Source organism: Rhizoctonia solani, chromosome 12 (assembly GCF_016906535.1).
Source record: "Rhizoctonia solani chromosome 12, complete sequence".
Lineage (NCBI taxonomy): Eukaryota > Fungi > Basidiomycota > Agaricomycetes > Cantharellales > Ceratobasidiaceae > Rhizoctonia > Rhizoctonia solani.
The window spans coordinates 908937-930289 of NC_057381.1; the positions used below are offsets into that span (position 1 = coordinate 908937).

General features: G+C 47.3%; 8 protein-coding genes across 8 annotated transcripts; 4 read left to right on the top strand and 4 right to left on the bottom strand.

Moving 5' to 3' along the window:
- Positions 1-570: 570 nt before the first annotated feature.
- Positions 571-2446, bottom strand: RhiXN_11517 (chitin deacetylase; the record flags this gene model as incomplete). Its single annotated transcript, XM_043331332.1, has 17 exons — positions 571-588; positions 645-714; positions 774-824; positions 883-892; positions 944-1033; positions 1088-1122; positions 1182-1221; positions 1275-1364; positions 1403-1445; positions 1496-1534; positions 1588-1621; positions 1672-1702; positions 1758-1783; positions 1934-1979; positions 2031-2043; positions 2096-2286; positions 2326-2446. 17 exons carry the CDS (start codon positions 2444-2446, stop codon positions 571-573), a joined length of 948 nt encoding a protein of 315 aa, XP_043184842.1.
- Positions 2447-2987: 541 nt separating this feature from the next.
- Positions 2988-9314, bottom strand: RhiXN_11518 (Exocyst complex component Sec3; the record flags this gene model as incomplete). Its single annotated transcript, XM_043331333.1, has 27 exons — positions 2988-3005; positions 3060-3123; positions 3173-3223; positions 3283-3292; positions 3343-3432; positions 3489-3523; positions 3572-3611; positions 3661-3808; positions 3864-3928; positions 3976-4001; positions 4077-4122; positions 4183-4195; positions 4253-4303; positions 5458-5802; positions 5860-6005; positions 6057-6249; positions 6295-6378; positions 6448-6577; positions 6632-6897; positions 6978-7090; positions 7139-7244; positions 7297-7455; positions 7510-7610; positions 7669-7801; positions 7852-7953; positions 8024-9123; positions 9173-9314. The coding sequence occupies 27 exons, from the start codon at positions 9312-9314 to the stop codon at positions 2988-2990; spliced, it is 3777 nt and encodes a 1258-aa protein (XP_043184843.1).
- Positions 9315-9457: 143 nt separating this feature from the next.
- RhiXN_11519 (Exocyst complex component Sec3) lies at positions 9458-9744 on the bottom strand (the record flags this gene model as incomplete). Its single annotated transcript, XM_043331334.1, has 2 exons — positions 9458-9488; positions 9560-9744. The coding sequence occupies 2 exons, from the start codon at positions 9742-9744 to the stop codon at positions 9458-9460; spliced, it is 216 nt and encodes a 71-aa protein (XP_043184844.1).
- A 216-nt stretch (positions 9745-9960) lies between these two features.
- RhiXN_11520 (origin recognition complex, subunit 5-like) lies at positions 9961-11946 on the top strand (the record flags this gene model as incomplete). The annotated part of the gene is made up of 6 exons (XM_043331335.1): positions 9961-10191; positions 10278-10526; positions 10583-11288; positions 11339-11499; positions 11558-11722; positions 11779-11946. The coding sequence occupies 6 exons, from the start codon at positions 9961-9963 to the stop codon at positions 11944-11946; spliced, it is 1680 nt and encodes a 559-aa protein (XP_043184845.1).
- Positions 11947-13233: 1287 nt separating this feature from the next.
- On the top strand, positions 13234-15001 carry RhiXN_11521 (glycoside hydrolase family 88 protein; the record flags this gene model as incomplete). Its single annotated transcript, XM_043331336.1, has 12 exons — positions 13234-13544; positions 13593-13679; positions 13737-13887; positions 13941-14040; positions 14097-14140; positions 14182-14193; positions 14245-14266; positions 14330-14426; positions 14482-14577; positions 14637-14679; positions 14746-14872; positions 14925-15001. 12 exons carry the CDS (start codon positions 13234-13236, stop codon positions 14999-15001), a joined length of 1167 nt encoding a protein of 388 aa, XP_043184846.1.
- Positions 15002-16011: 1010 nt separating this feature from the next.
- On the bottom strand, positions 16012-17716 carry RhiXN_11522 (triacylglycerol lipase; the record flags this gene model as incomplete). The annotated part of the gene is made up of 4 exons (XM_043331337.1): positions 16012-16196; positions 16255-16434; positions 16526-16798; positions 16846-17716. The coding sequence occupies 4 exons, from the start codon at positions 17714-17716 to the stop codon at positions 16012-16014; spliced, it is 1509 nt and encodes a 502-aa protein (XP_043184847.1).
- Positions 17717-18493: 777 nt separating this feature from the next.
- On the top strand, positions 18494-19844 carry RhiXN_11523 (uncharacterized protein; the record flags this gene model as incomplete). The annotated part of the gene is made up of 5 exons (XM_043331338.1): positions 18494-18574; positions 18629-18869; positions 18920-18976; positions 19031-19159; positions 19225-19844. The coding sequence occupies 5 exons, from the start codon at positions 18494-18496 to the stop codon at positions 19842-19844; spliced, it is 1128 nt and encodes a 375-aa protein (XP_043184848.1).
- An 877-nt stretch (positions 19845-20721) lies between these two features.
- On the top strand, positions 20722-21234 carry RhiXN_11524 (uncharacterized protein; the record flags this gene model as incomplete). The annotated part of the gene is made up of 2 exons (XM_043331339.1): positions 20722-20775; positions 20827-21234. The coding sequence occupies 2 exons, from the start codon at positions 20722-20724 to the stop codon at positions 21232-21234; spliced, it is 462 nt and encodes a 153-aa protein (XP_043184849.1).
- Positions 21235-21353: the final 119 nt, after the last annotated feature.

The following is a 21353-nucleotide window of genomic DNA, read 5'->3' on the forward strand; positions in this document are numbered from 1 at the left end:
GCATACGATGCTTGACTGAGGGCGGAGGTGAGTTCTCCGGGCGTCATTCCATACGACAACCTCGGGATGGGGTACCGAGCGTAATGATTCAATCCACCCTCGCTTTTTTTTTTTCAGTACCCGCCCGTCATCCCTAAATTTCTGTCGCGTATTTAACGCTGGCTATTGCTTGTCCATTTCTGTTACTTATCCACTCTTGTGCAATTCTCTGTCATCCTGAGCCTTCGATCTAGAAGGTCGAAGCCTTGGATGGCCCAGCCAACACCCTTAGGCCGCCTGCGACCGGCCACCGGCTCCCCCACTTATACCGCATACAGAGCCTGCATGTCATACACATACGGGCGTGCCAAACCAAAGCATAGGCTGAATGTTCTCAACAGTTAGCTCCAAGCAGATTGGGTTCTAAGAAATGGGTAGTTGGAATGACGGAAGAGACCTTGGACTATGTATAACTTATTCCGATAACAGAGAGAGTTTCGGCTCTCAGCAATTAATTATAAAGTCTCATACACCACGCAGCAGCAAATAGAAATCTTCTGGGTACAGAACCAAGCGAGCATCGCGATGCATTTAGCAAGTCCAGGAAGCCTTGACGAAGCGCAACGTTAGCTCAGGGTAGGTATGTATGCATATTTCCAACTTACATCGGGGGTCTGTGGGGAGCCAACGGACTGGTAGGGTTGCTCGCCAAGGCACTCTGCGACTGTAACCAGCCTATAATGCCAACCATATCTTAGCTGCTATTTCTAACTTGACGCGATCATTTAACGTACCGGTAACCCGCAGCCTGGAGCTTCTGGATAGCGTAGGGGAGGACCTCGTATCTACAGAAATAGCGTATCAGCACTTCTATTACGTTGAATGAGAGTAAGCTATACATACGCGGTTGATGCTGCAGGATAGTTAGTCAAAATATCCCCTCGTTGGTGGGAACATTACTTACCATAGGTCTCATGGTTCAGCGCGAGGATGGTCGAAGGGCGCTGGGAAATGATCTGATCATATAGCCCATTGGACTCGGCCGCAGAAGCACCTGTAATCACTAAGTGAGAAAAAACTGCATTGAGCATAGAATTGTTCATCGTACCAGCAGAGTCCCGGCTATCGAAATCCCAATTAACACTGAAATAGAAATCCAATGCTCAGTATAAAAATGACTCGAGATTGATTAAATCACTGACATCTTCTGCCCACGAACTCCAGCAACATTTTGGACGTTATCTGTTTAATAAACATGAGGGTATACTCTCGCTAGTAAAGTAATGCTACCATACCGTTATAACTACCGAAAGGAGGACGCATACACGCGGGCATGACGCCAAGAATCCTCTGCAGGGCCTCTGATTTCAAGTATAGCTTGTTAGCTATCGGGTGTCAGCCAAGCACATTATCAGACGCTCACGTTCAACTCTCCACATCTCGTCATGAACTTGGTCCCAACTGAGCTACAGACACAAATCAGTTGTCGTCGTTAGTTGATCCCATGGGTACTCACAGTGGCTAGGTCCTTGTGACCCCAAGTATGGGAGCCGATCTAGTCTACAGAGTCAGTAAATGAATTCAGTTCAAGTACACCAGCGGTCGAACCTGGTGCCCCCGATCGTAAACATATTTCAAACGCCTAAGGGGGTAAATAAGTATTAGATATGCTGAAAATATTGATAAACACACTTTTGATTTTCGGCGCTATAGATGCACTCGTCTGGAATATCAATGTGTCAAATCAACTGACACTTGGATAGGGGGGGGCGCCTCACAGTTGTTTCCGTTGAAGAAGAAAGTCCTATAGTATAATTGTGAGCAATTAAATTGAGAATTATAGAGAAAAAATGAGAGAATTTGTGTTTCTGTGTGTTTCCGAGAAAAGTTGAACTCCAAGAACAGGCAGGGATGCAAAAGCAGTTTCAAAGGGGTAAAAAATAGAATAGCTTACCCTTTGGCTCCAGCATTCTCCAAGGTATTTACGATATCGTAAATATCTGGAATAACCAGTGTTAGCTGGTTAGATGAAATAGTAAAGTGCTACGAACACTGGTACGGCCCCTGAGATAGAAGGGCTTAGCATGATAAAACTAACGAAAACGGCTAAACTTACGTCGTCGAAGGTGAGAGCAACAGTATTTGGAACGGTGCATTTGGTGATAACCTGCGGGGCAGCGCGAGTCAAGAGTGTGCCATCGGTCGGGGCAGCAAAGACACCTATGATCGCGGACGCGAATGCAGCCGCGACGGAGAGCTTAGCAAACAACTGCATAATGAGAGACAGAAGTAGGCAGTAAAGAGTGACTGTGACACAAAGTCAGAGAAAAAGAGAAAAACCGGTACTCGAAGTGAGAGGACGAGACAGATGCTCAGGTTGATCGAGTTCCCCCAACCGATTTATATACTCCTGCATTAGCCGACCGAACATCCAGAGAATATCATGTTTGGCATAGTCATTGGACATTGTTTACTCCCTCTGCTTCTTTCCTTCCAGGCTGAGCAGGCTTGGGCTGTAATTTGTTTAAAGTTGAAGGGCGTGGCGATCAGCATCACCTGACGTTGTTCATATTTGATTGGAGTAGTGTGCGCCATCAGGCGAGATTCATACAAACTACGTTCTATTGGTTGATGCCAAGAACGCATGTCTATAAAAAGCAAGGCTAGGTTTAACGTGGCTGTTTGTATATTTCATCTTTGGCATGTTTAGTTTCGAGTGGTATTCTCGGGAGAATATTACCTGCGTGTTTTAAGCTCTGAGTATTGTGCCCTTCACGAGTATATCTATTGCTGACACATGTCACTAGACAGACGTTTGTCACCGACAACCTGTCTTGGCAAATCAAAGCCAGGCCACCTGAGGTATGCTTGCGAAGGACGTCTGATCTCCGATAAGTATTGTAAACTCAGGTATATTATACGACGCCAACACACAACAAAAGAGTGACAAGTAATAACCAGATGAGAAATAATGTCCAATTAGAGCAGGAGAACTCCTATATAAAGACTTAGCAGGTCCAGGGACCCTGCAACAACCATGAGCATATAGCAGGAGAGCATTCAAGTGATATAGAACATACAGGGGTGGGCTCTTTAGGAGGTTGGTAGGGCTGCTCGCCAAGGCATTCCGCAAGAGTAACGAACCTGTCTTACAATGAGTGCCGGCAGTTGAAACAAATCATAAAATGTATACCTGTAGCCTTTGCCTTTGAGCACAGAGATAGCGTGGGGAAGGACATCGAATCTGTAAAATCGCAATATAAGTACATAAAATAATGGATACTCAAGTTTGAATAATCGTACGCAGTAGACGCTAAAATACACTTTAGTACAAGTACTTTTATTATTCGGAGAGAGGCTTACCGTAAGTCTCGTGGTTAAGTGTGAGGATCGACGAAGGGCGTTGATTGGCAATATCGGTATATTTCTGCTTAGATTGAGCAGGGCTGGAGCCTAAAGAGATCCTGAGTCTTTGGAGGGGGAGGGGTGAGTAGGTTAATTGTGCTTACCGGTCGAATCGCCGCTATCGAAGTCCCAGATGGCGCTAGAGCTACGTTGAGCCGAGCACGCACTCATATTACAGAGGACTTACACTTTCTGATGACGGACAGCAGAGGCTGCAAGGACGTTATCTGAAAGACCCGTAAGACGGCGTGTCTCTACAATGTTTCCATTTCTCACCGTTATAGCTTCCAAATGGGGGTCTCATAAACGCAGGGGTGACACCAACAATCCTAGTCAATGCCTCTTCAACGCGCCACATCTCATCATGTACTTGATCCCAGGTGAGTGTAGCCAAGTCCTTGTGGCCCCAAGTGTGGGAGGCGAGCTAGGAGGAAGGGGGTCAAATTGAGCATGTCATGTGGCCCATGAAATCGAACTACCTGGTGTCCATTTTTGTGGAGATACTTGATGCGCTTGACGTTATCCGGATCATAGATACAACCATCTAAGGACCATTAGGAATATGATCCGACACTGTACAACCCAACTTACAATTGTTTCCATTCACGAAGAACGTACTAGATTTACGCAAAAGTCAGCTGAATTCCGAAAAGGCAGTAGTTAGAATCAAGAGTATAATCCGAGCCGCTTACGCTTTTCCACCGGCCGCAAGGATCGCCTTTGAGATATCGTACGTATCTGCAAGTAAAAAATTACCATATGTAGATAAATAGGTGGATATGGTATAAAGTTACGAACACCAGTATGGGCCCTGTTTAACTAAATGTGAGTATGACAGATAGTTCTAGCAGGCTAAAAAGGGACACACATCGTCAAAGGTGAGGGCTACGGTATTTGGAACAATGCACTTGCTAACGACCTGTATTTAAGAGTTTGGGCTATTGAGCAATTAATAAAAGAGGTAGAAATGTTTCAGACTTGCCTGAGCAAGTTGGCGAGGATACAAAGTTTCGTTTAAAGGAGCAGCCAAGGCACCTAAGAGCGATGAGGCAACAGAGCCAAGGAGAGCGAGCTTAGCAAGTAACTGCATAATGAGTGCCGATATATAAAGAGCGACTATGACACGAGATCAAAAACACAAAACAAAGACTCAAAAGAGAGGACGAGAGCGAGCTCAAGGAGTTTTTTTAGGCCCACATGCTGCCTTTTATGTACGAAAATCCATAAGGTCCCACATCAGGTCCCAGGAACAGTGCTTGGCGCGTTTGAAGACTGGTCATCCTCTCCGATCGGCCTACGGGCATTAGTTAAAACGGTCCTAACAATTCAACTTCGGGGAGCAGAGCATTGATCCTTTTCGCAGGGTCAACATTTTGTGCTGTGTATTTTTTCCGCAAAACAGTTTGTCGCACCATGGATTCATGGATGTACTAGACCCGAACCCACAGGCACGTGATAATATCATGGATCGTCGGAGGTATGCGCGCCATCATCCTTGGCACACAGGGTTCTGCTGCATATAGCATAGCAATTCGATGGTAAACCACGAAGGGTGAATTCTGGATTGCATACGAAACCCCGGCAGTATGCATGCAATGGGTTCAGATTTCGGGCAGAGTCAACCTCTGCCGTTAACCCAAGACGTCAGTTCGGATCTATAGAGCTGAAGGGAGCCCTCAACAGCACTCAACAGTGTAAATTATGTATTGATCAATAACTTCACAAATCGGTCGTGATGACTTCTCGAGATCCAAATTAGGGCGGAATTGTTTTTTGGCCGGAGTGGACACCCAGCAACTTATCCCAGTTCCGCCCAGGACTCAAGGTTGTGTACAGGCGATCACTCCTTGGTTCAACACGACCACTGCATATTTCCAATTGGTTTGACATGGTTGCGGATCTCACCGAAGTAGTCGCGGCTGAGAAAAAATCCGAAAGCCCTTGCCAAGGGGAGGGGGGATGAATTATTAAAACCACGGTGATCTACCCACAACTCAGACTAGCACCCAGCCATGCCATCCTTCATCCGAACGATACTCAGCCGGCCCGATGCTTCCTGAACGCTGCCCTCACATCTCCTGTGGTGTACTCGAGTGAGACCCCGCTGTCAGGATAGCATTGGCCAATTAGCTTGATCCACCTGTCGGTAAGCCGCAACAATTGTTCTTCACAAGCATTCCATACGCCCACAAGCACAGGTGCAGTAGCTCCATTGTGCCCTGCAGGTATCGTGGACCCTTCCTCAGCATCGAAGTGCTTTTCAACACGCTTATACAAGCCATCAACGTTCTTGCGCATATCTTTTGAATCGTATTCTTTAACCACTTTCTTGAGCGCCGACCGGCTGAAATTGCTGTTGTTCGAAATTTCAGAGGGGGCGGTCGTTTGCAAGAGTCGTTCCACTCCGTCAAAATAATCCTGTAGTAAGCAAGATACGTCTGAATAAACACACCTACCCAGCATTTTCAAACTCACGATGATCTTGGCCATGGGCCTTCGGAGTACGAACGTCACATAAGCCGATAACTCTCGGTGGTAGGTTTCTTCAGCACGCGTTACAAACGCTCGCACAGCCCCCAGTTCAAGTTGTGTCATGTCGGCGACAAAATGGTGCATATTTTCTGTCTTGCATGTGAGCAGACGTAGGGCTAGATGAGGCATAAAATATATACCGATCATGATGACATGATAATTCAATACACCCTTGTCATCCGGATCTTTTGCCTCTGTACCATCCATCTTAGCCATTTGTTGAAGTGCCTCAAACATGGCTTGGACGATACGTTCGTACGCCGCGTCAACAATTTTTCGTATCTCATAGCCTTGAGCGCCAACCAATTGAGCTTCGATACGTCCAACAAATGTCTGCGAGGGATATTAGGTTGGGCTACTTCAGTGAAAAAGACTTACGGGGAAGTATCGTATGAAATGTGCAACGCCGTTGCGTTTCTTAGTGGTCAATTTCGTCTGTTCAATAGCCTGTAGATGTTCCTCCTATAAAGTTCATAGCCAAGCCGCTGCCCATCAGTTCGTGATGCATATTGAGCTGGGACATTGACATACAACTTGGCGTTGGTATAACCCGTTCAGTCTCTGTAGAGGTTTTCCCAGCAGACGATCCACAAAGGCGTCGTTTCTTTCTTGTGCCTCAGCAACATATCGCTGGAGCACGGCAATGATCCCTACTAGCTGTCTGAAATTTTGTGGTGATCAGGAGGTGATCGTAGTTCGGTCAATTCAAACTTACAGGGAGTCTCGTTTCGAGACACCTTCAACCCATGACTTTATCTCCTGGGGGAGAAATCCAAATATCAGATCCATTGCACCACGAACGAGTTTAAGCGTTGTATCGCTGAGGCCGAGTCCGCGTGAGGCCTGGCGCTTGAAGTAATTATCGAGATTCATATAGTCAGCGTAGCTCAGGGTTGAATCTGTCGTATGGAGGAATCGGGAGATGAATGCGTCTTCAGCGTGAATTTGAACAATCACTTGGCTTAGAGCGTGATCGAATGCCTGAAATAGGTTATTATGCACCATGGAGCCTCTATAATTTAAAAAAGACTTGCTTCATAACCGGGAGTATCTCCTTCAACCGGTTTCTGCGCGCTCTTTTTGTCCATGGGTGACCTAGATACAGCTGTCCCAGCACGTCGGACAGTCCCTCCAGCGCGTGAAACCGCGCTTTGTTGGGGCGGGGGCGCAAAACCTAAATAGGCGTATAAGTTCGAGTAGAGCAAGATTGAACAGAACGTACTATTATCTCCATCTTCTTCAGGCGCGCGTTGAACGATTTCGATGTGCTTCATGAAGAGTGCTCGAATTTCTTTGCCGTGGAGATCGCTAGCCGCTGAGAAGTAAGTCTTGAAACACTGTCAGTCTCGGTGGGGAGCACGGAATCGGGTCACGACATACCGCGCACACTTTGGAATACCTGCTCTCATCCATCTCTCTCAGGTACAATATCAAACCACTATATTTGCCAAGGTATTTCTCCATAGGTGTGTGTGGGTGGAGTGTTGGTTGAGTGCGGGTTTGTTTCGCCTTTTCAGCATAATCCAGCAGTTGCTCTGACTGGGCATAAGGTGTGTATACCTCAAACACATGGGAAAGAATAAATTTACTCACCTGATAACCAAACATAACACCCAGAAATTCGACTATCCGAACACAAAATTGCTGATTGTAAGTCTTGTACTCTGCCAAGCGTTCAATAGTGGCGGACATATCTATTCACTTGCGTTAGCGCAACCCGGCAACGCATATGATCAGACTACGGGCTCTCACCCCTATCGCGACCGGCAAGCAATGCACGATATAGTTGGGCTGCAGCGTCTTCAAGTCTTTGAATACCGCGCTGGTTCTCCAACGACTCTTGAGTGAGAACAAGAAGCGCATCTCGGTCGACATGAACGGTTTGCTACACCATCTTGTTTCAGAATCAGGGATAGCCAGAAGCATGGGACGTACCAGCAATTTTTCAATCTCATTAAGAAGTACTTTCTGATTCTGAGTTTGTACCTGCAATCCACGATTCTGAGACTGAATGTAACTGATGTCGTCGCCAACAGCCTATCATTCAGAGAGGGTTTGTGAGTCTGCAAGCCAGGTCGCGTATTAGAGCACATGCATTTAGATGAACTTTATAGCTTGATATCATGCTGTCCATATCGTTTAATTCGTTGAGTGCATCGTCAATAAATTTGAGAACCAAGGCCAATCGATCATCCGATTCAACAAATGAGTGGATGTTCGCCTGCTTCAATCTCAGGTACAGTGCATCCCTGTGTCGAAATAGACTTGCCTTTTCAAGTGCCAGGAGCTCATCTTTCAGCCGGGCCTCAATTTGGTCTGCTGTACCTCCCGAAGCACCACCACTCTTCAAGCGCCACTCAAAGCCGTCTAACATATCCTCTACATTCGACAATGCAGATTCGCCGACATCTCCATCTGCACCCTGCTGCAGCAGCCGTTCAAGGACTGCTTGATTCGTTGGGTCGAAATAGGATATACGGGCATTCGGGTCACGCCGTGGTGGCTGCGCTACAGTTGGCGAAGGAACCACATCTGGAGAAGGGGGCCGGACAGTTGCTTTCGATGCGATTCGAGATAGAGGTGTGTTCTGGTATTGAGCTGGAGATCCCCTGATAGGCGTTCTAATGCGGGGAGAGGGTACCCCATCCTGGAGGGTCGGGGGAATCACAATCGATGGTTGTGGTGGGCGAGAATCGGCTTGTGACACGCGTTCTCTCTCAGCCTGGGATACCCGCTCCCGTTCACTATTGGCCTGCGATGAGCGCTCCGAGTTACGGGTCGGCACGCTCCTACTAGACTGTCTGGGAGTGGTAGGTGGTGATGGCTGGGGTTGGCGTCGTGGACGAGGAATAGCCGGTGGGTGGCTATCTTGCATATTGGCGGAGGGCGTTGTAGGCCTTGAACGGGGTCCCGATGCGTCGGAAGCATACGATTGGGGAGCCGGTCGCTGTTTCGGAACGCGTGGGGTGGGAGGTTGTGGTTCAGGCTCCGGGTCGCGCTCTTTCTCGCGACGAAAGGAGCCTGCAATAGAGCCCGCACGAGAACGGGTGTCGACAGAGGTCCCCAACGAGCTAATTGATGGAGGGCGAAGCACACCACGCCTTGGAATCGAGCCAACTGTATTAAATGATTGAGCGCTCTCAGAAGCCGCCAATGATGGCGGCGTGGGAGACGGTACGCGAGTCTCGCGAGGTACTTGCTCCTGGCCTAATTAACCATTAGTCTGCGCGTTTCTACCTTGGCACGGAGTGGTTACCTAGGCGAGACCGACCAATGTCTAGCCCAACAACATATAGATCTTTATTACCAGTTACCCGATAAAATAATTGTACGAGAGATTCAACAAAAGCTTTCTGTTCTCGCTCATTTTCGGTTTGCCAGCGATAGGTTCTGGGCATAGTAATAGCTACTCCGCGTGGCTAGCAGTGCTATATGTATTTAAGACTGCTTGTATGACTCAAAGCGACATTGACTCACACCTAATACCTCAACTCCCTTCAACTCTTCGAGCTTCCATGTCTTCCCAACCGAGAAAGTACCGTTAGTGTTCCTCTTTGCCTTGTGGATAAAGCCTTTTCCGTTAATAGAGACTAGAGCCAGAAGTGAGGTCAATTCCAGACCAAACGCCGTCACTGGTTAGTACTCGCTAGTGAGCAGTATATATCGAGGCTTTAGTGCTCCTTCTTCTGCAGGGGCCTGCCCGTTGGTTGGCAGGTTTTCCTCCCATATCTTGATATGTGAGACGTAGTCCTCTGGGGGCGAACTGTGCGTCAAGGATCGGTTATTCAAAGATGAGATGATTTCGTCTTTGACTGTTGTATCGCTCATATTCTAATATACTTGCTGCAAATAGGCATCCAGGACAAGATCAAAATATAACCGGAGGCTGGTAAATGAGGTCCCTGATTGAGGTCGTGAACGAGTTCTGGATCCTGGGATTTGGAAATGGAAGCTGCACAGCCACTGCCCAAAGGGCTTCAAACACGACAACGATTGAAAGTTCAGACCTGCATCTTACAGTCATTACCAGTAATTTACCTTACGATGGGAATCAATGATCTATCTCTGGACGATATTAACCAGTACTACCCTGGCCGCTCTAACATTCTGTCGCACCTGTCTATCCTCATGGCAGTTGCTCCACCACCCTTCATGCACATATTCGACCCCCATACGCCTCGCACAACTTGTCGACTTATAGCTTCACTTCTTGACATTCTTGGCTCTTCGGACGACCCGGAGCTTAAACCCTCAGATACGCCTGTGTTGATGCACGTGAGATTGTGTCTGCACGACAATTTTACGATCGTGCAATCAATGCCTTTGCTGGCCACCGCCCAACTCGTACAAATAGCTACGAGAACTGGGCTAGTGGCACCTGGAGCGATAGCTTAGACTCGTTTTTGGCCGGCCTACGAGAAATTGGCAAATTATTTGCTGCTGAAAAAAAGAAATCTGACAGCGATATTATGGACACCACTGAAACGAGTGACCAAAATGAGTTGGACCAGGCTATTAGTTGTAACTTGGTGCTTGTCGTAGAGAATGCAAACTACCTGTCTGGCCCTTTGAAAGAATTACTAGTGCCATTGACACGACTTTCAGAAATGGTTAGTCACTTGAAACTGAATCCGTGTATTATTCTTAAACTCTGGTACCCCCCAAGGTTACCAACTCTACCACTATTCTTATATCTGATGTGCGTTGGGACGATATTAGGGAAACATCCAGAGCATGCCCCGACCCTTACCTTATCAAAGTCCCCGCACTATCCCGCGAAGACGCTATTTTGTATCTTTCCTCCCATTTCCCTCCTCCACTTGTGATTAAGCAAGGGGCCATCAAAGCGCCGGGTCTCCCCTCTCTTACAGCGGCACATGATGATTTAGTGCCACTTCGACAACATTTTCTGTCGGCCGCCTACGACATATGCTCACCCCATTCGCGTGATCCAGCTGAGATCGCATACGTCGTACAAGCAACCTGGCCTGCATTTGTCACCCCTATTCTAGCCGATTGGAATACGATAAGAATAAGCCAAATTCCGGAAAACGATATGGATGTCGACATCGATGATAGTGGAACCGGAGACGTACAAGGGCCTGAAGAGCTACTTTCGGAGTGGAGACGAACAGCCTCGACCTCTGAATATCCATTACCTACTGAAGGAACACGCTTACGATTGATTCGACACTTTTCACCTAGCATTCTGGCAGCATTTCATGAACTCCTTCCTCGCAGAACTTCAGCCCGCGCCTGGGCCAAGTCACATATACCTCCGACAAGCTTCCGTGCCTCTCAATGGACATCTTACCCTCAAATGAATGTCGACGTTGAACGTACGGAGGCTCCTAATTCGGACGTAACAGCCTGTGAGTTTAATGGGCTGAAAATTTAATGTATTATATTGAAGTTTAGGCAGATGGAAGTTCGCATACAAGGATGCTTATTTTAGCTTGTTACCTTGCAAGTTACAACCCTTCAAAATCCGATATGCGAATATTTGGTCGTGATTCAAGTGGGATTCCCAAGCGGAAAAACCGTGGTTACGCCAAGGGTAAAGGAAAGGGTGCAACAGCCAAGGTGTGTACTTGAACCGACCCTGCGCAAGATGTGCGTGGATGACCATTTGTAACTTTAGATACCTCAAAAACTCCTGGGCCCTTCGGCATTTGGGCTAGAACGAATGCTAGCCATATTAGAAGCCCTTACCTTGGAATACATCGATTTTCCTGGATTGGATGAAGCATACGAGCGCGAAGACACTGCTAATCTCGAAACTAGCAGGGCCCGTATACTCTCAGAGGTACCTCGCATTATTAACGACCGTCCCAAATTGTGCGAGCTGACTTTTACTTCTAGTTGGCTCAGCTGGTTCAAGAGGGGCAAATTGCACGCACAGGAGCCACAGACTCGATCGCATGCAATAGCACCTTCAAGTGCAATATCGGATTTGAGGAAATCGAGCAAATAGCCGACTCCCTACGAGTTCCGATCAACGAATTACTGTGGGATCCAGAGAATCAGTAATTGCTCATTCTTTTCTATTGGCGTTCCGACTCTGCAAGTACCTCTATTTGTAAACACACTGAGCGTTTTCCTACATGTATACAACTCCTTCATCCCAGCCAGTATTACAGCCAACACTGCAGTAATTACGTATTCTATATCCCAGTCATATATCTCATTGGCATACCAAACTGCTATAAACCATATGACCTGAACCGATCTCTGACAGACCAGTTGAGCGACGTAGCATTATGTGTTCCAGGGGGGTTGATTGTTGTTGTGGTTTAACTTTTGAGCAGGGTACCGACTGGTGGTTCCTATGTGCCCGGGTAATCGACCATGCGTATCAGATGAAAATGATTCAGCGATGCGCACAGTGATATCCCGGATATCCCGGTCCCGAATTGCCCGTTGGGAATATATCTGATGTATTTTTAATTGAGTTTGATGTACCTGTGGTCAATATCGGGCCGTTCAAGGGTAATTTAACAGAGTTTCAATCGTATCCTACAACGGTGAATGGGATCGCGTCCGGATCAGATGCATATAGCCGGCCAGGTCAATATCGAGCTCGACTTGCGATCAAGCGGAACACACTTGAGTACAAAGTTTCATACGACAGGCAGGCTCGCTGATATAACAGGGCGTTCTGCGGTTGAATAAATAGATATAGATCAACAGTATGTATACTATGGATAAACAATTTTATCGGACACACGTATGACTTTATACTTTTGAAAATTGTGTCGGGCCCAGGCTGATGTGCCCGATATCCGTTGTAATGCGCTTGCCGTTTGATGGTATGACCAATTTATTTGCATAAACTTCTCCATGACGACATAATTTGACGTTGCGCGAGACGCACTGATAGCTCGGCGTCCGCTAGGCGCAACCAAATCACTCTAACCTGCAGTAATATGCACGGACCATTGGGGGCTTAGGGATGGATTCTAGAAAGCTTCTAACAATGATGGAATGTTCGGATAGATTTGGATCAATACTTGACCAACGATTCCACAAAAAGTCAATTGAATATATTAGATATCTAAACCACCATCATCTCCACCAGGCCGAGGCTGTCCGAAGTGCAACCTCGCAAAGGAAACCCTGTCTAACTCTTCCCTCGCTTCCTTCGCGTGGTTGAACATATACGGAAGCCGGTCCGTCCTTCTGAATCCGAACTGAGAAATCAACCCTCTTGTGGCGCATGGCCGACGCATGGGATGGTCCTGGAAGCTGTATCTCTTCGGTATATAAAAGAGTCGTCGCCCCGACCCATGGACACATCCACTTACCATTCGTCCCACCATGCGGTCTCTTTCCCTCCTGTCTGGCGCTTTACTTCTCCACCAGTCGCTTGCTTTAGCACCTGAATACTCTGATAGCATTTTCTCGCCCTATATAGCCGAAAAGTACGACCGAGTTGGTGCAGCCTACAAGACAGCATCATACCCGCACATCACCGCGGCAAATGGTTCATGGATTTGGACGCATGCAGATTGGTGGACTAGTGGATTCTTGCCAGGTTCTTTCTACCTCTTGGAGGAACGCAAGCGCCTATGTCCCAAGGACAAGGCCCTCAACTCGGTCGACTGGCTTACGTATGGAAGACGTTGGAGGTTTGTTGTTTCTGTGTGGTTGTTATTGTTCTGCATAACTGGATCCAGTGATGGTTTAATATCGCTTCAAGCGGGCAATGGTCAAGGTCATGACCAGGGATTTTTGGCCCTTCCGTACTTGGATGAGCTCAAAATGTGAGTTCAAATCCCTTATTGCGGCGTGATACATGTACTGAATGTGATGGTATGTAGCAATCCGACCAACGCCAGCGCTATCACTGGTGTAAAAAACTTTGCAACTCTCTTGGCCAACCGATATAGTAGCATAGTTGGTTGCACGCGAAGCTGGAACAGTGCTGCACCCGAGTTCCAAGTGATTATGGACAACATGATGAATTTGGAGGTATTAATAAAATCTTTCGTTTAATATACCTTGGATCTCATTCAGCCATCCAGTTGCTATTCACTGCGGCGAATTTGACCGGAAACCGAACACTGATTGACATGGCTATCAGTCACGCCAACAAGACCATTGACAACCACATTCGTCCTGATGGTAGGCAAACATACCTTTGACACTACCCCGCATCATCTCATACGTTGTATAAACAGGCTCTTCCTACCACGTCGTGGCATACAATGAGAATACGGGCGCAGTAATCAGACGCTATACTGCACAGGGCTACGCTGACAACAGCACCTGGACGAGGTATGAGCGCGTCGAATGCGCATGGTTATTCGACTGACAAAGTATGTACAGGCCAAGCTTGGGGTATATATGGGTTCGCCAAGAGTAAGCAACTTCTTTCCAGCTAATACTCGTGATATCTAATAAAACCTATTAGTCTTCAACCTTACGTCTCAGCCTCAGTATTTGGACACCGCCCGACGAATGGCAAAAGTCTTCATAACTCGCCTCCCTTCAAATGGCATTCCGCCTTAGTCAGTCCCAATTCAGAAAAGATAGCCACAATTGAAGCTCACGTTGTACATGCAGCGATTATGACGCACCCGATCCAACCGACCGGCTGACACCTCTGCTGCCACGATCGCTGCTGAAGGGCTATTCATTTTATCCGAGGCTGAAGCCTACGTGAGTGAGATTAGTGTAAACTAATTCCTAGCAAAACCACTTACTTATTTTGCCCAGAGCAAACGCAACAGGCGCAGTTACTATAAGGAACAAGGAGTGAAGGTGAGATCCTAAGGATGGGTGTCAACCACACTCCCTGCATGACGGCTGACCTATTTGTCCTCATAGCTTTTGACCAACAACTTTAAATTCGCATTCAAGCCAACTTGGGATAGCATCCTGAGCAATGGTACCTCGAACGTTCCTCAGAACAACAAAAATACCGGCTTGGTCTATGGGACTATTACGCTATCAGGTGTGCATGATAACTAAATAATCTTTCACGCTCGCCTGACACTTTTTTACAGGCCGGAAACACTATGTTAAAGCTCGGTCTAGCTTCTTGCTGACCTCGATGGTGATGATTGATCTTACTTGTAAATAGTATGTTGCGGTTCTACACAGTTCCGCACAGCGAATTTTTGGGTCAAAATAGTTGTATATCCCTTGGATTCAACTATCTTTGATCGCAGGCGCAGTGATCACCTTGAACATCGCGCAAGACAAGCCAATCAATTCTGGAAAGCAAGCGGTTCCACGAAGTCTGTGAATCCGATATCAGCAAAGCAAATAAACCTTTCTAGCTCATTCGTATAACTTTCCACTGCGAGCCAGATTGTCTATTTCAAGCCTAAAACACAACTTGCAGCTTCTCACTGTATGTACTTATACAGGCTGTTATAACCACAATATGAATTAAACTATAACATCTACTAGATGATAAATGTGTAAGCTACAACGTGTTAGAATATGTAGGTGAGGTATACAACAAAATGCTCTTAGTAGTCGGGATAAGTTAAGCATATCACTTGTCATCGCAGATATGTCTTCCAGAACCAAACGAGAAACATTAATAACTCTGTAGCCTCTATCTCTTTAATCCTCGATCGTCCTTCCTCGGCTATCAACACTGACGTTTTCTTGGGAGGACGAAAGCTCGCGCTCTGTTTCTTTGGTAAGCTCTTCTCGGGTGCCATACCCTGTATGCTCTCAGGTTCCTTGACCAGCTGCGCGCCGGGGTCAAGTATGTCTTTGTCCTTCGTTCTTGTCCTTCAATCGTCTCAGCCAGATGGTTTGCTACTCCCAGATAAAATGTTGCTGGGCGGAAGTTGGCTTCTCCACCCATCCATTCTGTAATGGTGTTTCGGGCCTCATTTACCCACCCCACCAGTTCGAGATGGTTGACTCCATCCAAAGTTCCAAGGTATGTACCCCCTAATCGTACGCTTAGCAATTCCTCGATTTCGCGCATAAATGCGCCACTCACATCGTGCGGATTTAACCGACACCAGTCCGTCATTGGGGCCCTCTTTTTGCATGATAATCTTGTGTGAAAACCTTTGGGCAATTATTCTTTCAAGAAAATCATTGGTAGCGTTTAGACTCACCCGAAGCCTAAGCATCAAATACTCCAGGTTCAAATTTGGAACCCCAGCTAAAGTAATGTACGTTCGGATCATCAGGTGTCTCTTCGTTGAACTTGCGCATACTGTCAAGCGTTAACGATTCAAATGCCTTGCCATCTCCACCGCCAATTGGAAGTTTCTCCATCAAAGAGACAAACCCAGGGATGTTTTGACCTAAAGTGTATAACATCATAAGATACTAAAATTATCTTACTGAATATAGAACACTTACGACCCAATGTCGATAAGAAGTAATCGGCAAAGGCAGAGCCACGGTGAGGGGTCGCGATCGTTGTGACACTTAGTACTCGGAAGGGAGGCAAACCTTTGCGTTTCAGCTCGGCGGCCAGCGCGGCTTTATCTGCCTCGTCGGCCATTCGTTCAGGACCTCCCTCGCGCCGGTATTCTCCGCCTCGTTGAATTACCGAGCTGCTCCCCTCCTCTCAACATCTCCACCCTCGGTCCTGTTTTCTGCTTCCTTCATAAGCTGGTTGACGAGATACCGGCAGTCAAGCCCGCCCATACTATGTCCAATGAGGTGGATGTCTCGACCGGGATAGACTTCGGATATCTTCTTACGAAGAACAGCTGCGCGTTCGGAACCGCTGAAGTAGCCGGCACACGAGTGACGAGAACGTCAGCCCCAGCAGCAGCAAGGACCTCAGATATTCCGCGCCAATGAGGTATGGAGAGAGGAGCGAAGGACGGGCCCAGAGTAATCGTGTCAAATCCAAAAAGGCCGTGGCAAAAAACGATTGGATTGTGTGGGGTAAGGTCTGTGCGGGCTGTAAGTTAAGGACAGAGTGATAATAGGAATGCTCACATTTACTACGGAACCCATCTCGTTCTTGTTCAGCTGTTTCGGCACGATCGGACTCATCTAGCAGCTTATCGACATCCTTCTTGTTGTCTCCGAACCACCAACTAGCAAACCCCTTATTTTGAGACGCACTAGTATGCATAGAGTCTGATCGCTGTAAGGTACCTCGAAGAGAATCAATTGATGACCTGGTAGGCCCTAAAAACGTCGGTGCCTTCAGAGGGCTCTCAGAGCGTTTTGATGCAAGATTGCTTTGTGAAGCTGCAACAGGCGGGTTTAGTAGCGCCTCGGTTTGTGCAGTGGCTCGTGCTGTATCGCGGAAGGGAGATGGAATTGGAGTGTGCAAATACGCTTTTGGTGGTACTGACAAAGAGGCAGTTGGCATAGTATTTCGTGCGAGGCTATCAAGAAACCGAGGTGTTCTTGATGATAAAAACGTGGGTGGCATGGCAGATGAAGTCGGTGAAGCTGAAGATGATTTATGGTGTACTGAAGAGGTAAGGTCGTCGGAAAGCGCGTCCTGGAGAGATTCGATGGATGGTGCGTAGGTGATTTGTACTCGGCCCGTTTGATTGGCTGCTTCGTTGGGCGATAGTCTGCTCTTGGTCGTTGTAGTGGTTGCTGGAGTGTGATTGGGTGAACCTGTAGCAGGTGTGGTCACATGAGCGGGAAGTGTCCTTTCAAGCCTAGTAGTGTCGATTGCTAGTTTGGCATCATGAGAGTTCTGCTTAGCACTATTCTCTCGTGGCTGGTCTGAGTTATTAGGGAGGCCGTCAATACGTGAGTCTGGGATAAGGCTTCCAAGTCTCTCAGAAAGCGAAATTCGGGGCTTCGGATCGTTCGATTTGGGTGGAGTTGGAGTGGTATTATCCATTAATATGAGTTTTGATTAATTATTAGTACGATTCTTCGAGTTACTAATTCATCTATCTACAGAAGTTGGTGAGTTAGGCAGCACGCCTTATATGTGTGGCTGGGCAGACGCGTACCCAAGTCGTGAGAAGACGTGTTGTTGATCACGGGTAACTAGAGGTGGTACCAGATTTATATAGAATTAGAGCCAAAGCAGAATGTTGTGGTTGTTATATGGCAACTAAGCAAATAGACTTTCCTGCAATTCGATTGAGGATGGTGACGTCAAATTGTATTTTGAAATCATGTTACCTGTGACAATCAGGTCCATGTATTTATTATAAATGGACTGGACGATCATAACGCATGTATCAGCATATTTGAGCACTCGATCAACTGAAGTCAGCTCCCTTGTATTTATCATTCGTTCCATGGGGTTAATCATTCAAGGTCTAAGAAAAACCTTGAGCGTATTACGAAGCCAATCAGATCTCTCAAACGGCGAACGTTCAAACTGCATTTACCGCTCCGGCTCAAAGACCGGCAGGCTACGTGTATCTTCCTAAGGTTCCTGGATCGAGGCTCTGGACGCTGCGGTCGGCCGGCGCTTTCCCCCAGGGCAGCATGCCGAGATGAAGACTTGTCACATACTATAGAGCTGGGTCGGGGAATCCCCCCCTTTTATCTCTGAGACTTAATCTTACTTTCAACCTTGGACAATCTGTTCAGCAGCGCATAAGCTGTGTATACAATCACAGGGCTTCCTATTCTGTGGAAAATCTATATCTTCATTCAATCCATGACTCTCACGATATCATACGAGCCACCGGAAGGGGGGAGGCCTTGGTACGCTGACGTGGAACCCTCTGAATCATACGAGGTATATTTTCGTATTGTTAACTTCAGATCCTTAACTGATCGGGTGGCTGCCTAGGGTGTTATTAATGCAGCCTGTGCCCTATGGAAGAACCGCCTACCGTCTGATGAATGTATCATTGGGCGGTATCTGGCTCGTCAAATAAAACGTCATGGCGAAATTGAATGGGCACGCATATCAGAGGCTCGCTTTATCCAGCTCGTGCGAGACAGTCCAGAGGAGTTAGAACTCCGATTGGAATTGGACACTCAGATTGGCCGTCGCCACTATCGTGAGACCAGTACGCCATCATCCCTGGGTAATCTCAACCCTCGAATAGATTACTACTGGTAGCTAACGTTGCTCTAGAAATGCCTCCCCCAATACTCAACGTTGACAGCAATAACCCCTCCCATACATGGCCAGGTAAGGGGCGCAAACTCTTGTTTCAAAGTCATACAGCACTGACTTATTACTTAGATGGACCCACCAGTGCTATGGAAGTCGATACAAACAACAAATCTTCAGCACCAATGCCTTTGACCCCAATGTCGCTGATCGATACGCAAAACCAACGCGAGCAAACTGATACACGAATGAATCGAGCCAGTATAGATCACACCTCAACTATAAGCAATAATTCAATCGGGTACCAAGTACCGCCATCTGTCGAGTCACCCACGTATCCGACTCATCCCCCAATCCTGATCCCAACCCCGGCCCAACCCCGGCGCCAAGTCCTACCGCCAGGAATCCAACGTACGAGGCTGGGTTGACTGCGTTCTTTGCTGGCCGATTCGATGAGGCTCGCATCCGATTTCAACTTGCGGCAGATGAATGCCGCGACACTGGCGATGCTTATCAAGAGGCTGAATGCCTTCTTCGTCTCGGAATGACTTGTCGACATCTTAAGGACTATCCCAACGCTGTGTCCCATCTATCTAGCGCCCGCAGGATATACGACTCGCTCCGCAATTGCCAGCGGGAGCTATTGTCATGTGAACGGAGCCTTGCTCGGGTCAGTGAAGATCAGGGCAAATATGAAGAAGCGCTTCTCGCCTACCAGGAAATCCGATCCAACGCTCGCGCCATAGCCTCTCAAACTGAAGAAGCGTGGTGTGATTACTTCATAGGTCGCCTGCACAATCGCAGACGCGAATACGAAGATGCTCGCAGGCACCTCAGCAGTGCAATCACGACTTCCAAAGCACTTAATAATCAAGAAATAGAAGCATATGCAACTGAAGAATCCGGTCATTCTGCAGAGCGCCAGCAGCATCGGGATAGGCTATAGACTGTTACAAGAGGGCCCTGACGAATTCAAGACCGGGGTCGCGGGCAGTGGACAGATAACGAGAACCGAGTAAAGAAGAGGCTAGAGCATCTAGGAGTGAGGCAGAGCCGGGTAGGCTCAGTATACTTAGGAGGCAGTCAACCTCAGCTCGGTGATTGGGATAGAGCGAATACTCGGGCCATTCGTCGGTGACATTCGAAGTATAGTTTTGTTGTACTCTAATTTTGTATAGTGTGCTGCAAATCGCTTGTGCTCGCTATTGGGTGCTGAACTGGGTTTAATAATTAACAATGTGTTTCACGGTTTTAAGGTGCATACCCGATTCGATTTAAATATTCCAATTAACGCATTTAATCATTGGACTAAAATCGGGTAGAGGTTCATGACTACGATGCATATATTCTACCAAAATTCCATTGATTTTAAACCTATTCATCACCAACAAGTCACCTTATTGACTCAATCTTGTCGTTACTAAAAACGAGGTATAGCCCTGGTACATTATAGGACCAATCGGGTCTGTTCAGCGACGAACGTTATAAATTATTGGTTGCTGGCCATCTCTAGGAAATCGTGCACGTACCACCAGACTCCTACTTTAACCAAATCCGGGATATAGATGCACGTTCTTTTGTCAACAAGGTGGCAGTATAGAAGGGTGTTTAGTCAACACCGGCCATATGTAAATATATGTCTGAGTTCCTGTACAGCCAACTAGGGGAATCATGCTACTGCGGAACCTCAGACCAGACTCTCATAAGAATGGATATGGGCTCAGTATTCGAAATTGGGACTCTCGTCTCGTGGCAGGCACTTACTAGGCCTTTATCCCCAGCTCTCCAAGACACTGATCATGAGTATCTTCTTATCCTATCGAATGGATGATGGGGAGATCAAATATTGCGACATGGCGCTCTCCGAATCATACGAGGTATGCCAAAACAACACTTTTTCCATCTGTGGCGTAACACCCCCTTCTCAGGAGGTCCTCGGCGCTGCTTGTACCATGTGGGAGGGTTACTTGCCACATGGTATTCAGACCGCTGAATGCTACCTGGTTCGAGACGAAACTCTCAGCAACGATCCTATAGTAGTAAGGCTATCACCATCCCGCTTTGCTGAAATTGTTCGCGAAGCATCCCCTGGACGTTTGGAGTTGCGACTGGAGACTCGCCGACGTGAATCTATCTCAACAGATTTGAATAATCACGGACCTGCTGGCTTAATACCAAGAAACGTAACCTACGAAACGGGTCTAAATGCTTACTATGCTGGCCGTTATGACGAAGCACGCATATACTTCCGGGCGGCCATCGATATTACCGGGAGAAGAGTAACTTACTTCAGGAAGCGGAATGCTTCAACCACCTCGGGTCATATCTCGCCATAAGGGATTATCGCGAGGCACGCTCGCATTTTTCCAGCGCTCAGCAAATTTATACAGGCCTGGGTGACCACTATCAGGAGCAAGGGCTTCAATGTGACCGCCAGCTCGCACAGGTAGATGAA